A 15,758-nucleotide genomic window follows, 5' to 3' on the forward strand; every position below is an offset into this window, starting at 1 on the left:
CCATTCCATATCAATCCAGGACTCGAACTTAAGAATAAAAAATATTTATTACATTGTGGTGGAAGAGATACCCATGTGATATTTACTTATCTTCACATGTGAAAATACATCTATTGTGAGGTCATTACCTCTGAACACGTGAGGAACAGTGTCACACAGTACATCTCCGCATGTGTGCACATAGTTCTTTTCATTCATATTTGTAAATTGCAAAAATTATACTTGCTGTCAATTCTTATCATTAAAGTTAGCAGCATAATTTAACAAAATATATATTTTAATAATTTAGTTTAGCCTTGAATATGTTTATAATATTGTTTGTGTAAACTTCATTGATAAATGTGTGGCATAGGAATGCAAACTTTCATTGATAAATAGCTAAAAGAAGTAGCCCCAACATGACGTCATTTATACAGGTGCATACATTTTGCCATTGTTAAGGAGCTTTAAAGGAACAAACCCTAGTTTCAGCCCACGGAAATGCACATTAAGTTTAGTTAATTTACAAACCTGTAACACATTTGAATAAAGTTACAATTGAGTGAAACATGATTCTGTGACATGGAAAAGGTGAAATACCCTCTAAAAATAGAGTAAATCTTTTTTGCGTTTTTTTTAATATGAGAAATGCATTTTGTGATATTAAAAACACCAAGATGACCAAAAACACTTTGAATGTACGGAAGTGGATAATCTAAACAATAAAATCTAAGTAAAGTATGATTTCAGTTATCAAAAACGGCTCTAATAGTAAAAAAAGTATGCCTTGGTGTTTAAAAACTAGGGTATGTCCCTTTAACGACTGCACAAATTTAGTACTGTCAGTGATGTTCTCTACCCAAGTACCTTCGGCAATTTATATCTCATTTCAGTGCCTCCGTTAAGTTTGAGCCCTGCAATCCAATTGAGGACAGGTTAGTCCTTACATTTACTGAGTTACACAAATTTAGTACTGTCAGTGATGTTCTCTACCCAAGTACCTTCGGCAATTTATATCTCATTTCAGTGCCTCCGTTAAGTTTGAGCCCTGCAATCCAATTGAGGACAGGTTAGTCCTTACATTTACTGAGTTACACAAATTTAGTACTGTCAGTGATGTTCTCTACCCAAGTACCTTCGGCAATTTATATCTCATTTCAGTGCCTCCGTTAAGTTTGAGCCCTGCAATCCAAATGAGGACAGGTTAATCCTTACATTTACGGAGTTACATAAATTTACAATGTTTAGTCAGGGCTAGCTCTGGCACTTGCCAAATTTGCCAATTATGAATTTCAAATAAAATTGGTGAATTTTATTTTGATTTGGCAAAATAATTTCATGAAATAAATGATATTTTGTTAGAAAATAACTGGATTTCTGTGATTTTTGAAGCTTAGTAGGTAATTTGGCGAACGTTTCTGCTAACCCAGAGCTAGCCCTTTTAGTGTGACTTTTAGTCCTACCTAACTTCATCCCTGTTGGACAGAGTGGCAGAGAGTCGATTGGAGACGTTTTCTGCCTGCACCACAATCTGATCCATGTCATACACAACTTTATCGATGATGTACTCGCAGTGGATCATTCGATCAATATCCTCAAATATCTTAGCTCTGAAAATTAAAGAAAATGTAAAAAAAAAAAAATTGATAATTTTCTCTTTCCGTGAACACTAATTAACCTAACCTATATAACCAATAGCATTTTCTCCTGGTACAAAACACTGGTGTCAGAACATAGTTAACAGCCAATGAAATGGCTTAGAATCTTCCAATGAGTCCTCTTGTTTCCTGTTCCAGTCATGTGACAGCATCTTCATTCTCTCCCCAAGCCTGGAAATATGCATCCTGCCATGGACATTAATTGTCCAGTACAAATTTATCATGCTTTGATATTAAAAAACTTAATATTACAGGTAGCTGTCATGTTTCTGTGATGAAGCAGTTTTCAGACCATATCAGACCATATGCAGTACATGTACATGTATGTACGTCCTTATTGAACTGTTGCTACATGTAGAATGCCTTCGTATTTGCCCAAGGAAAGGAAAAGGTTTTCCTTTTCTATTAATTAATAGACCTGCCAGGGCAGCCATCTTGGGTTTTGAATCGGCCCCCAAAATAATATTACTTGGTCAGAGCCATGAGAGGATTATTTGGAAAGCTGCCTGGTTGAACTGGAGAAGAAGTTGAAAATGAGAAACAGTTGATAACTGTTTTTTTGCTATTTTTTGAAGTTTAATAAACAATTTTGCTAAATTTTCTGCTTACCTAGAGGTAGCCTTGTAAACTCTAGAAGATACTTTTACATTTTCATTATTTCAGCAACAAATATTAAGAATTTAGTTTTGTTTACCTTTGCACACCAAACTTCCGATGGAAGAAATTCTCAGGTATTTCAGAGCCTTTAGCATTGTGCAGATCAGGATAAGCTAGCTTTTCAAACCTAAAGGCACTTTTTGTCTGTGTGGCACACTGGACATGGAGTCTGGAATCGTAGACCATTTCGTCATCCTCTCCCTCGTCAGTACTGCTGGATGAAGTGCCACATTCATATAGCTCATGCTGCACAGGGATCGGAGTAATGCACAGAGCCCCAGTGAACTCGGACTCAGGGCGAGACCGTCTGCATTTCTTATCTTTTGTTGGCTGCGACTTTTTGGGACTTTTTAACTTCTTGGAAGACATCTTCTGAGGAACCGAAGCAGATTTGCTAAAAGACTTTGCTGACTGTGAGAACTGATTGTCAAGTGAGAATACACTAGAACCAGTCTTCAAGTTCACAGCAGTAGCACCACTTTCCAGGTCTTTGGATTTCAAGCCTTCAATATCGCCATCACTTTCTGGTATTCCACAGTGATTTTTGTCGGGCTGAGATTCGTCACTATTCTTCTGTTTTAGGTGACCCGAATCACTTCTAGCAGAAAATATTCTTAATGGCTGCTGCTGCATTTCCCTGAGGTTTGATGAAGATTTTACGCGTCTGTGTGGCAAGGCTCTCTCTTGGTTTCCACCACTGGCTGCCACGAAGGATTCCAAGAGAGCTGTTGGGATATACACTGAATGCTTCTTGGTGCTTGGTGCCTGCAAATCATTAGCCATATCACTGTGAAATGCGACAAAAGTATAACTTGTCTAACATTCAGTAAAATGTCTGAAAATATCAGTAAAATAGTATAGTTATTACTTGTTAGTGAAAACAGCAGCCAAATGTTATTTTCACACAAGAAAGTTTTTTAGAAATTATTATTTTATTGACAGCAATACTTTTAAATGATCCTTTTTTAATGCAGGATTTTCAATAATTTTGTTTATAAAATTGAAATAGCTTTTACTGGAAATGAGAACAAACATAATGTAATCTCCTGCTAATTGGTATAGTTTTGAGGAATAAACTATAAACTTAATTTAAAATGATGAAAGTTACATAATAAATATGATTTACATGTATATCTTATCTTGTTTTGACTTCAATTTTTAGCATACTCACTGGCTTGACTCATGCAATACAATTGCAGTCTTCACTTGATGAAATATAAATTACATGACATGCACATTTAACAAAAACCCCATTAAATATCCTCAACATATTTAAAACTACTTTTAAGACTTTAAAGCATGAACAAAACTGATATTCTAAACAAGGAAAATGTATATAACTTGTAATTTGAGTTGTTAGAAAGACCCTATTACTTGGAAATGTGTTACGATATAGCATCAAACTGAAAACAGTCTGTTTAATGAATTACAAACCTCCAACATGAAGTCAAACATCTCGGGGAAAAACTTTTCATACTGATTCAACTCCACAGAGCTACGCTGTTCTGGTGCCTCTAAACCATCACCTTGCTCATCATCTTGCTAGTAAAAGAAATTTGACAAATTAAAAAGTGTTTTGTAAAAGAAAAAAACTCATCAATAAACAATATTATTAAAATCGTAACTTTAAAACAAAACAAACTGGTTACTTACAGGACCCTATATTTTGTGTTTTGTCTTGTCAATACAATGTAGTTCATTTTAGTGATTGAACTGGACATTTAATGACAATCCTAGCATAACAAGAATTCCTGGAATTAAACGTCTCGCCTACCATAAAGGTTTTCGGTGCACAGTGATGGACATCCATAGGTACAACTATAAACCAAGTTTGATTGACCTAGGACTTATAATAGTTTGTGAAAACGTGATCTAAAATTTAATGCAAAAGTTGACGCCATCACTGTCACCTTGTCCATCACCGTCAACTTAGTAAGACACATACATGTATCTCACCTGATTACCGGTACTTCAAAAATATTCAAAAAGACAAAAACTAAATTTAATGTTACATGTATAGTCAACTGTGGTAAACCTAAAATCAATCCCATGATGAGGATCAGCACTCACAGGACTATTAATAAGGAAGAAATATCTATCATAAAAGCCTCTGCTATCTGTTTTGTTTCTAAACACAGCTTATATACAGATCTGTGTTAAAAAAGGTGTAATCTCCTTGTAATGTTCATAATGCTAAATGTCACATAACATCTTCTGTAAACTTTATCCTGCTAAGATAATGTCAATATATTAATCCATCATTATCGGGTAGGTCCATGAAAATCATGCACATTGTAAATCATTGTTTAATATGTTTAGTATTAGTACTAATGACCATGATTTATAGTAGAGAATGAATAGCAACTCCATATTATAATTATACTGGTTAATGACTTTTTTTACCATTTGAGATCAAATCTGGTCTGATTTCTCAGATATTTGATAAAAAAAAAACAACGAACAAGCCACTTTACCAGATAAAAAGATAACAACGTTCATCCCTGCATTAAAGAACATGCATAGAATGAAAAAGATCAACAGAATGATAATGGAGAAAATAACAAACCTCATCAGAGTTGTCTGTTCGAAAACGTTCATCATCGCTGTCTATGTCATCATCATCATCCATAGAGCTGTGATCACTATCATCTGTGTTTGAAATTGGGCGTGCTGCCACAGCTACAATAGATGTAACATTGGTATAATTACTGAAACATTACAAGTCACTCTTTTTAGATTTTTAATTACATTTTCTAAACATTGTTATGAACAGATACATGGTGCATGTGCATGTAACTGTCTAATTCTAATGCTGCACCAATTGTCAGGGTAACGAGTTTTAATATAATTTTAATAGAGAACGCCTGAATAGCCTGGTGTTTGTCAACCACTTTCTCACTTTTCTAATTGTATCCATGTATCGTCAATGTCCCTAACTGTGTTATGTTTCAAACTCCATTTGGTTTGAATCTGCATGGTTCGCACAATATCAACATCTGATTTGTTGTCATCTGCTAGTCATTCATTTGTGAGGTTTTTCTTCACAGTTCAGGAACATTTCCATTAACAATAATGTTCAGACAAAATACCTAAAGGCCTAAATAAAAAAAACTTTACAAAACTCTAAAACCAATAATTTTACTACATACTTTTTGCTTATTCCTTAAAATTACTGATATCAGGTTCATCTGACTCGTAGAAATTGGAGAAGACTAATCAAACATTTGGTGCATGTCACATGACCTCACACATGCCAGATCAACAAGGCCAAATCATTTAATATGTATGATTTTTATGCCCCTTGTTAAAAAAATTTCCAAATATTATATTCCATTTGCAAAATGTATGCTGCATTTTTGTGCCCCTACTGTAGTGAGTAGTAGATATAGTTCATTTAGAACAATTGTAACTAATTTTGAGTGTATAAATTACTTTAATTAAGAATTAGTTCATTAGAAAAGTTATATTTTAAAAACTATTCACAGGTACAAAGGTATGAACGTACTGCCTGTCTGTACTGACATCGTGTTGTTATACTGATCATGGGGAAGAAACAGAAGTGAACTGACTCCTCTTTACGAACTGAAATTTTCCTTTAAAAAAAAAAAAAAATTGATCAAAGTGTTTGTCCACTGTGCATCTTCCAGAAACATATATTTTATCATGTAGTAGCTTTTAAATTTGAAAATGATGAACCGTGCATGCACAAAAAGGTAATTTTTTCCAAAAGCATGTGCCTGAACACAGTTAGAAACAACCACTCTTTACTGTTTACTGTATGCATAATGTTACACTTTTGTTTACTAGAATGGATTCGTTTTACGTCCATGTTGTTGATTTTTTTTTTTCCGTTAACTGATTGGAATATATTTTATTTCATATTATATACATGTATTATATTTGTACCATAACTGAAAAATATAGAATATTATTTCTGTATCGTATCGTATTTGTGTTTTTGTCATTAGCTGAATGAAGGTTTGGGACATCGATGGCACATAAATTATGCAGGCTCCAGTGGGTTTTTAAAACAAATTGTTTTGTTGCTTTCCCCCCTCCCGCCTCTTTTATTTGTTCCTCTTAACTGAATGCAATCTTTTGTGAGATGCTGTTTAAAATACAGTACTGTAAAGCTGTAAAATACAACATAACTGCAGTATTGTGCTATCCACAAACTGAAGCAGTGGCCAATCATGTTACCAAGAATTGCAGCTTAGATTTGTTGTTATTTTTATACCAGGCCCATGAAAATTGCGAGAATGATCATTTCGTTCCCGTGTCATTCACACAAATCTAGTTTTGCGTAACCTATTTTTTGTTCACACATGGAATTAAAAACATCACTTACATGCACATAAGTGGTTATGCAAAAAGAAAATTGGTTGCCTGGATTTGTTTTTGTGTCACACATAAATGTGTTATGCAAAAAGAAAATTGGTTGCCTGGATTTGTTTTTCTGTAACAGATAAATGTGTTATGCAAAAAGAAAATTGGTTGCCTGGATTTGTTTTTGTGTCACACATAAATGTGTTATGCAAATTTTCAATTCTCAGATACCTGTGATGTTTTAAAGCCGCACGCCCTAGTTCCATCCAGCGAAAATAAATTATAATTTTGGTTAATCTACAAACCTGTAAGACATTTAGATCACGTTTTTATCAAATGGAGTGAAAAAGCAGGTTTTATATCGATAAATACCATGGGAATCCCCATGTCCCAATTGCTTGAAATAATTTTGAAAGTTAGTATTTTGATGTCACCGGTAGATGTCGCTCGAAGCACAAAAATGCCTACATCACGACAAATTTCACAGAGTGCGCACAGACTTGGGGTGCGTTCCTTTCACCTCTCCTGGACATGTTCCAACTGTTCTGTCCTCTCCAGATATCGTAAGACTTATTGGTTTTAAGGGTTTGTAACGTTTTGTATTGAGATACTTACTTGTCTGAACTTTATTGTTAATGAAAATGTTCACAAACTGTGAAGACAAAACCTCACAAATGAACAACAAACAAACGGCAACAAATCGGATGTTGATTGCGCGAACCGTGCACGAGAAAACAAACCGAACCAAAATGATAATGGTCATGTGGTATACCAACGTCTGTGACATTGAAATGGGAATATCCCCTCTAAAAATAGATTAGACCTTGTCTGCTCAACGTTTTTTTCTCAGAGGCACGTGGCTTTTTAAGAAATACGAAAAATGCATATTGTGGTATTACAAACACCAGGATTACCAGGATTACCAAAAAACACTTCAGATGAATGGAAATGTATATTCTAAATAATAAACGGTAAGTAAAGTGCAATTTTATTTGTGGAAAAATGGGTTTAATAGCGAAAAACAACGGCGTAATGGTTAACAACTAGGGCGTGTCCCTTTAACATAGCAATAACCTAAATCATGAGAGAGGACATTTCAAATATGTACAATATGACCTCATGTCATTTTAATATTAGTAAGTACATCCATGTGCACATATTAATTTATGATCATCTATTACAAACTAAAACCCATATAAAATTAACTATATATCAACTCTAGTTGCAATGTACAGACTACACAGGTCTTTCATTGACAATCTATTGCTTAAATAATGTATCAGGGTGTGTATTAAGATACTTTGATCATCTGTGAGACAGCCGCAGTCCGGTATGTGGAAGTCTGATGCTGGTAGTGGGTAGACGATGGCACTCATCATGTCTTTGAGGGGCAGCTTGTTTCTGGGGCAGCACTTGCGCATTATCAGACTGGCCAGGAGGATGAGGCCCTCCATGTCCCGGCAGTCGATCAAGTCGTGGCATGTCTCGTACAGTATCCGAATACCCTCAGACTCGACAAACGACTTCCGGCCTGACCCTGTTAAGGAAGGAAGGAAGGAAATGGTTTATTTAGCGATGCACTCAACACATTTTATTTAAGGTTATATGGCGTATGACATATTATGGTTAAGGACCACACATATTGAGGGATGAAACCCGTTGTTGCCACTTCATGGGCTACTCTTTTTGATCCTGTTAAGGAATTATAAAAATATCTTACTCTAGCACTACTTACAGTAACAGGAAAGGAAGAATTGTTTAAAACGTATGGTAATTCTGACACTTGGTCAAGAAAGAGAATCCTACTGAAGCCACATAAGAGAAACTATTTACCAAATAAGTAGCAAGGAATCTTTTAATATACATGTACTTTCTAATAGACAGGACAGTACATACCATGGCCTTTGATATACCAGTTGTGGGGAATTGATTGGAATGGGAGAAAAAACACAAATCTATCGAGGGCAATCAATCCTACATGTATATATGGACTCGTCACACCTCAGGCAAACACATCACCATGGAACTACATGTATGTCCTCCCCCCACCATTAACAGTGCATCATCCTGCCCTCATCATTAACAGTGCATCATCCTGCCCTCATCATTAACAGTGCATCGTCCTGCCCTCACCATTAACAGTGCACCGTCCTGTCCCCACCATTAACAGTGCATCGTCCTGCCCCCACCATTAACAGTGCATCGTCCTGTTCTCACCATTAACAGTGCATCATCCTGCCCTCACCATTAAAAGTGCATCATCCTGTCCCAACCATTAACAGTGCATCATCTGGTCCCCACCATTAACAGTGCATCGTCCTCCCTCCACCATTAACAGTGCATCGTCCTGCTCCCACCATTAACAGTGCATCAATCTGCCCCCACCATTAACAGTGCATCGTCCTGCCCTCACCATTAACAGTGCATCGTCCTGCCCCCACCATTAACAGTGCATCGTTCTGTCCCCACCATTAACAGTGCATCATCTGGTCCCCACCATTAACAGTGCATCATCCTGCCCTCATCATTAACAGTGCATCATCCTGCCCTCATCATTAACAGTGCATCGTCCTGCCCTCACCATTAACAGTGCACCGTCCTGCCCCCACCATTAACAGTGCATCGTCCTGCCCCCACCATTAACAGTGCATCGTCCTGCCCCCACCATTAACAGTGCATCGTCCTGTTCTCACCATTAACAGTGCATCATCCTGGTCCCACCATTAACAGTGCATCGTCCTGGTCCCACCATTAACAGTGCATCATCCTGGTCCCACCATTAACAGTGCATCGTCCTGGTCCCACCATTAACAGTGCATCGTCCTGTTCTCACCATTAACAGTGCATCATCCTGCCCCCACCATTAAAAGTGCATCATCCTGTCCCAACCATTAACAGTGCATCGTTCTGTCCCCACCATTAACAGTGCATCGTCTGGTCCCTACCATTAACAGTGCATCGTCCTCCCTCCACCATTAACAGTGCATCATCCTGCCCCCACCATTAACAGTGCATCGTCCTGCCCCCACCATTAACAGTGCATTGTCCTGTTCTCACCATTAACGGTGCATCATCCTGGTTCCACCATTAACAGTGCATCGTCCTGGTCCCACCATTAACAGTGCATCATCCTGCCCCCACCATTAAAAGTGCATCATCCTGTCCCAACCATTAACAGTGCATCGTTCTGTCCCCACCATTAACTGTGCATCGTCTGGTCCCCACCATTAACACTGCATCGTCCTGTCCCCACCATTAACAGTGCATCGTCCTGTCCCCACCATTAACAGTGCATCGTCCTGCCCCAACCATTAACAGTGCATCATCCTGCCCCCACCATTAACAGTATATCATCCTGCCCTCACCATTAACAGTGCATCATCCTGCCCCCACCATTAACAGTATATCATTCTGCCCTCACCATTAACAGTCCATCATCCTGCCCTCACCATTAACAGTGCATCATCCTGCCCCCATCATTAACAATATATCATCCTGCCCTCATCATTAACAGTATATCATCCTGCCCTCACCATTAACAGTGCACTGTCCTGTCCCCACCATTAACAGTGCATCGTCCTGTTCTCACCATTAACAGTGCATCATCCTGCCCTCACCATTAAATGTGCATCATCCTGTCCCAACCATTAACAGTGCATCATCTGGTCCCCACCATTAACAGTGCATCGTCCTCCCTCCACCATTAACAGTGCATCGTCCTGCTCCCACCATTAACAGTGCATCATCCTGCCCCCACCATTAACAGTGCATCGTCCTGCCCTCACCATTAACAGTGCATCGTCCTGCCCCCACCATTAACAGTGCATCGTTCTGTCCCCACCATTAACAGTGCATCATCTGGTCCCCACCATTAACAGTGCATCGTCCTCCCTCCACCATTAACAGTGCACCGTCCTGTCCCCACCATTAACAGTGCATCGTCCTGCCCCCACCATTAACAGTGCATCGTCCTGTTCTCACCATTAACAGTGCATCATCCTGCCCTCACCATTAAAAGTGCATCATCCTGTCCCAACCATTAACAGTGCATCATCTGGTCCCCACCATTAACAGTGCATCTTCCTCCCTCCACCATTAACAGTGCATCGTCCTGCTCCCACCATTAACAGTGCATCATCCTGCCCCCACCATTAACAGTGCATCGTCCTGCCCTCACCATTAACAGTGCATCGTCCTGCCCCCACCATTAACAGTGCATCGTTCTGTCCCCACCATTAACAGTGCATCATCTGGTCCCCACCATTAACAGTGCATCGTCCTCCCTCCACCATTAACAGTGCATCGTCCTGCCCCCACCATTAACAGTGCATCGTCCTGCCTCCACCATTAACAGTGCATCGTCCTGCCCTCACCATTAACAGTGCATCATCCTGCCCCCACCATTAACAGTGCATCGTCCTGCCCCCACCATTAACAGTGCATCGTCCTGCCCCCACCATTAACAGTGCATCGTCTGGTCCCCACCATTAACAGTGCATTGTCTGGTCCCCACCATTAACAGTGCATCGTCCTGCCCCCACCATTAACAGTGCATCGTCCTGCCCCCACCATTAACAGTGCATCGTCCTGTTCTCACCATTAACAGTGCATCATCCTGGTCCCACCATTAACAGTGCATCGTCCTGGTCCCACCATTAACAGTGCATCGTCCTGGTCCCACCATTAACAGTGCATCATCCTGTTCTCACCATTAACAGTGCATCATCCTGCCCTCACCATTAAAAGTGCATCATCCTGTCCCAACCATTAACAGTGCATCGTTCTGTCCCCACCATTAACAGTGCATCGTCTGGTCCCTACCATTAACAGTGCATCGTCCTCCCTCCACCACTAACAGTGCATCATCCTGCCCCCACCATTAACAGTGCATCGTCCTGCCCCCACCATTAACAGTGCATCGTCCTGCCCCCACCATTAACAGTGCATCGTCCTGTTCTCACCATTAACAGTGCATCATCCTGGTTCCACCATTAACAGTGCATCGTCCTGGTCCCACCATTAACAGTGCATCGTCCTGTTCTCACCATTAACAGTGCATCATCCTGCCCCCACCATTAAAAGTGCATCATCCTGTCCCAACCATTAACAGTGCATCGTTCTGTCCCCACCATTAACAGTGCATCGTCTGGTCCCCACCATTAACACTGCATCGTCCTGCCCCCACCATTAACAGTGCATCGTCCTGTCCCCACCATTAACAGTGCATCGTCCTGCCCCAACCATTAACAGTGCATCATCCTGCCCCCACCATTAACAGTATATCATCCTGCCCTCACCATTAACAGTGCATCATCCTGCCCCCACCATTAACAGTATATCATCCTGCCCTCACCATTAACAGTCCATCATCCTGCCCTCACCATTAACAGTGCATCATCCTGCCCCCATCATTAACAATATATCATCCTGCCCTCACCATTAACAGTATATCATCCTGCCCTCACCATTAACAGTGCACCGTCCTGTCCCCACCATTAACAGTGCATCGTCCTGCCCCCACCATTAACAGTGCATCGTCCTGTTCTCACCATTAACAGTGCATCATCCTGCCCTCACCATTAAATGTGCATCATCCTGTCCCAACCATTAACAGTGCATCATCTGGTCCCCACCATTAACAGTGCATCGTCCTCCCTCCACCATTAACAGTGCATCGTCCTGCTCCCACCATTAACAGTGCATCATCCTGCCCCCACCATTAACAGTGCATCGTCCTGCCCTCACCATTAACAGTGCATCATCCTGCCTCCATCATTAACAATATATCATCCTGCCCTCACCATTAACAGTATATCATCCTGCCCTCACCATTAACAGTGCACCGTCCTGTCCCCACCATTAACAGTGCATCGTCCTGCCCCCACCATTAACAGTGCATCGTCCTGTTCTCACCATTAACAGTGCATCATCCTGCCCTCACCATTAAATGTGCATCATCCTGTCCCAACCATTAACAGTGCATCATCTGGTCCCCACCATTAACAGTGCATCGTCCTCCCTCCACCATTAACAGTGCATCGTCCTGCTCCCACCATTAACAGTGCATCATCCTGCCCCCACCATTAACAGTGCATCGTCCTGCCCTCACCATTAACAGTGCATCGTCCTGCCCCCACCATTAACAGTGCATCGTTCTGTCCCCACCATTAACAGTGCATCATCTGGTCCCCACCATTAACAGTGCATCGTCCTCCCTCCACCATTAACAGTGCATCGTCCTCCCTCCACCATTAACAGTGCATCGTCCTGCCCCCACCATTAACAGTGCATCGTCCTGCCCCCACCATTAACAGTGCATCGTCCTGCCTCCACCATTAACAGTGCATCGTCCTGCCCTCACCATTAACAGTGCATCGTCCTGCCCCCACCATTAACAGTGCATCGTGCATCGTCCTGCCCCCACCATTAACAGTGCATCATCCTGCCCCCACCATTAACAGTGCATCGTCCTGCCCCCACCATTAACAGTGCATCGTCTGGTCCCCACCATTAACAGTGCATCGTCTGGTCCCTACCATTAACAGTGCATCGTCCTGCCCCCACCATTAACAGTGCATCGTCCTGCCCCCACCATTAACAGTGCATCGTCCTGTTCTCACCATTAACAGTGCATCGTCCTGCCTCCACCATTAACAGTGCATCGTCCTGCCCTCACCATTAACAGTGCATCGTCCTGCCCCCACCATTAACAGTGCATCGTCCTGCCCCCACCATTAACAGTGCATCATCCTGCCCCCACCATTAACAGTGCATCGTCCTGCCCCCACCATTAACAGTGCATCGTCTGGTCCCCACCATTAACAGTGCATCGTCTGGTCCCCACCATTAACAGTGCATCGTCCTGCCCCCACCATTAACAGTGCATCGTCCTGCCCCCACCATTAACAGTGCATCGTCCTGTTCTCACCATTAACAGTGCATCGTCCTGGTCCCACCATTAACAGTGCATCGTCCTGGTCCCACCATTAACAGTGCATCGTCCTGGTCCCACCATTAACAGTGCATCGTCCTGTTCTCACCATTAACAGTGCATCATCCTGCCCTCACCATTAAAAGTGCATCATCCTGTCCCAACCATTAACAGTGCATCGTTCTGTCCCCACCATTAACAGTGCATCGTCTGGTCCCTACCATTAACAGTGCATTGTCCTCCCTCCACCATTAACAGTGCATCGTCCTGCCCCCACCATTAACAGTGCATCGTCCTGCCCCCACCATTAACAGTGCATCGTCCTGTTCTCACCATTAACAGTGCATCATCCTGGTTCCACCATTAACAGTGCATCGTCCTGGTCCCACCATTAAAAGTGCATCGTCCTGTTCTCACCATTAACAGTGCATCATCCTGCCCCCACCATTAAAAGTGCATCATCCTGTCCCAACCATTAACAGTGCATCGTTCTGTCCCCACCATTAACAGTGCATCGTCTGGTCCCCACCATTAACAGTGCATTGTCCTGCCCCCACCATTAACAGTGCATCATCCTGGCCCCCATCATTAACAGTGCATCATCCTGCCCCCATCATTAACAGTCCATCATCCTGCCCCCACCATTAACAGTGCATCATCCTGGCCCCCATCATTAACAGTGCATCATCCTGCCCCCATCATTAACAGTCCATCATCCTGCCCCCACCATTAACAGTGCATTATCCTGCCCTCACCATTAACAGTGTATCATCCTGCCCCCACCATTAACAGTGCATCATCCTGCCCAACCATTAACAGTCCATCATCCTGGCCCCCATCATTAACAGTCCATCATCCTGCCCTCACCATTAACAGTGCATCATCCTGCCCCCGTCATTAACAGTGCATCATCCTGCCCTCACCATTAACAGTATATCATCCTGCCCTCACCATTAACAGTCCATCATCCTGTCCAACCATTAACAATGCGTCGGGTAAAGTTATGACGTGTCATAACCGATTCTAGGATTAGGCGGGAAAGTGCATATAAAAATCCCTTTCTGCTAATATACATTCCAATGTACCAAATCAATTCCTATTGCAAATGTTTAACAAAAATTACTAATAAACTTAAGGTGCAGTGTGGTGAAGTGTATCAAAACAGCCGGGCAGTACACTAATTAAAAAAAGAGTGGCACCTCATATTCAATCTACCTGCAAGAAAACTGATCTGTAACAGTATGTGATAAAGCAATATTAAAAATTTCATCATGTTGTCTTCAGGCATTGCAATTTTTTTTTTTTAAAACATGATAAAGTTATACAAAATATTTCAGCTCAATATTTCAAAAACATCCGGAAAATTATATGGTGGACAGACAAACGGACAAAGAGACAGATAGACAGACAGAAGGACAGAGATGAAATCGATAGTCCCATCCGGTTGGACCAGCTGGAGACTATTAAAATGAATATAGTAAGGATTTGAAATATAGGCAAGGCGCACCTATTATCATGTTAACTGTGATAAACCCTACAAATTGCTAATTTTACCTTTAATAACTATCTAACATAAAAAAAAATTCACATACATATGAAAATAAACACCAATGCCAATATATTTACATCAATGACATCAAGAAATTGGGAATTTCAGTGCAACTTTCTTTTGGGAAGGGGCCCCATGTTCGGACCTACAGAATGCCTGGATAAATCCTAGCTTGTGGACCCACTACCATTTGGGCTTTAGGGTACACAATACATTGTATTTGATAATAGATTTCAATACTTGCTGTACAGTTGATTCCAGACATGATATAGCTAGACAAACCTTCTTAAAAAGACTATTACTGCTTGGAATTTTATAACTATATTGATCGTCTTTTGTCTTTCCCATTCTGGACTGTGATTAGTGGTATTTTTAGGAACATTGTCCCTAATACTATAAAAAACATACATGTATTTGCAACCGTGAAAGTGCGAGCGCTGAGAAAGGTTTTTAACAAAACATTGACTGTTTTCTAGGTTATGTCATTCAATACTGTGGAAACTAGTGCCACCATGTTTACCAAAACAATAATTTCATTTCTGGAAAGGTGAACAACAACACTGTCAGCATCATATCATTGTGTGTTAAAGGGGTCAGATACATCATTATTTCTCAAATGAGGGCCAACTGATGGCCTGGTGTACAAACATGTATCTCT

At 41.0% G+C, this 15,758-nt stretch overlaps 1 protein-coding gene across 2 annotated transcripts in view; it reads right to left on the reverse strand.

Moving 5' to 3' along the window:
* Positions 1-15,758, reverse strand: part of LOC121383428 (cytosolic carboxypeptidase 1-like) — a 76,293-nt gene that overhangs the window by 34,266 nt on the left and 26,269 nt on the right. For both annotated transcript variants that reach the window (XM_041513449.1, XM_041513457.1), the window contains exons 10-14: positions 7,921-8,157; positions 4,861-4,973; positions 3,729-3,836; positions 2,332-3,059; positions 1,443-1,589 (exon numbers count right to left, since the gene is read on the reverse strand). In XM_041513449.1, coding sequence (XP_041369383.1) covers positions 1,443-1,589; positions 2,332-3,059; positions 3,729-3,836; positions 4,861-4,973; positions 7,921-8,157 — 1,333 coding nt within the window. The remainder of the gene's footprint in view (positions 1-1,442; positions 1,590-2,331; positions 3,060-3,728; positions 3,837-4,860; positions 4,974-7,920; positions 8,158-15,758) is intronic.

The sequence above is a fragment of the Gigantopelta aegis genome, chromosome 2 (genome assembly GCF_016097555.1).
Source record: "Gigantopelta aegis isolate Gae_Host chromosome 2, Gae_host_genome, whole genome shotgun sequence".
NCBI classification, from domain to species: domain Eukaryota; kingdom Metazoa; phylum Mollusca; class Gastropoda; order Neomphalida; family Peltospiridae; genus Gigantopelta; species Gigantopelta aegis.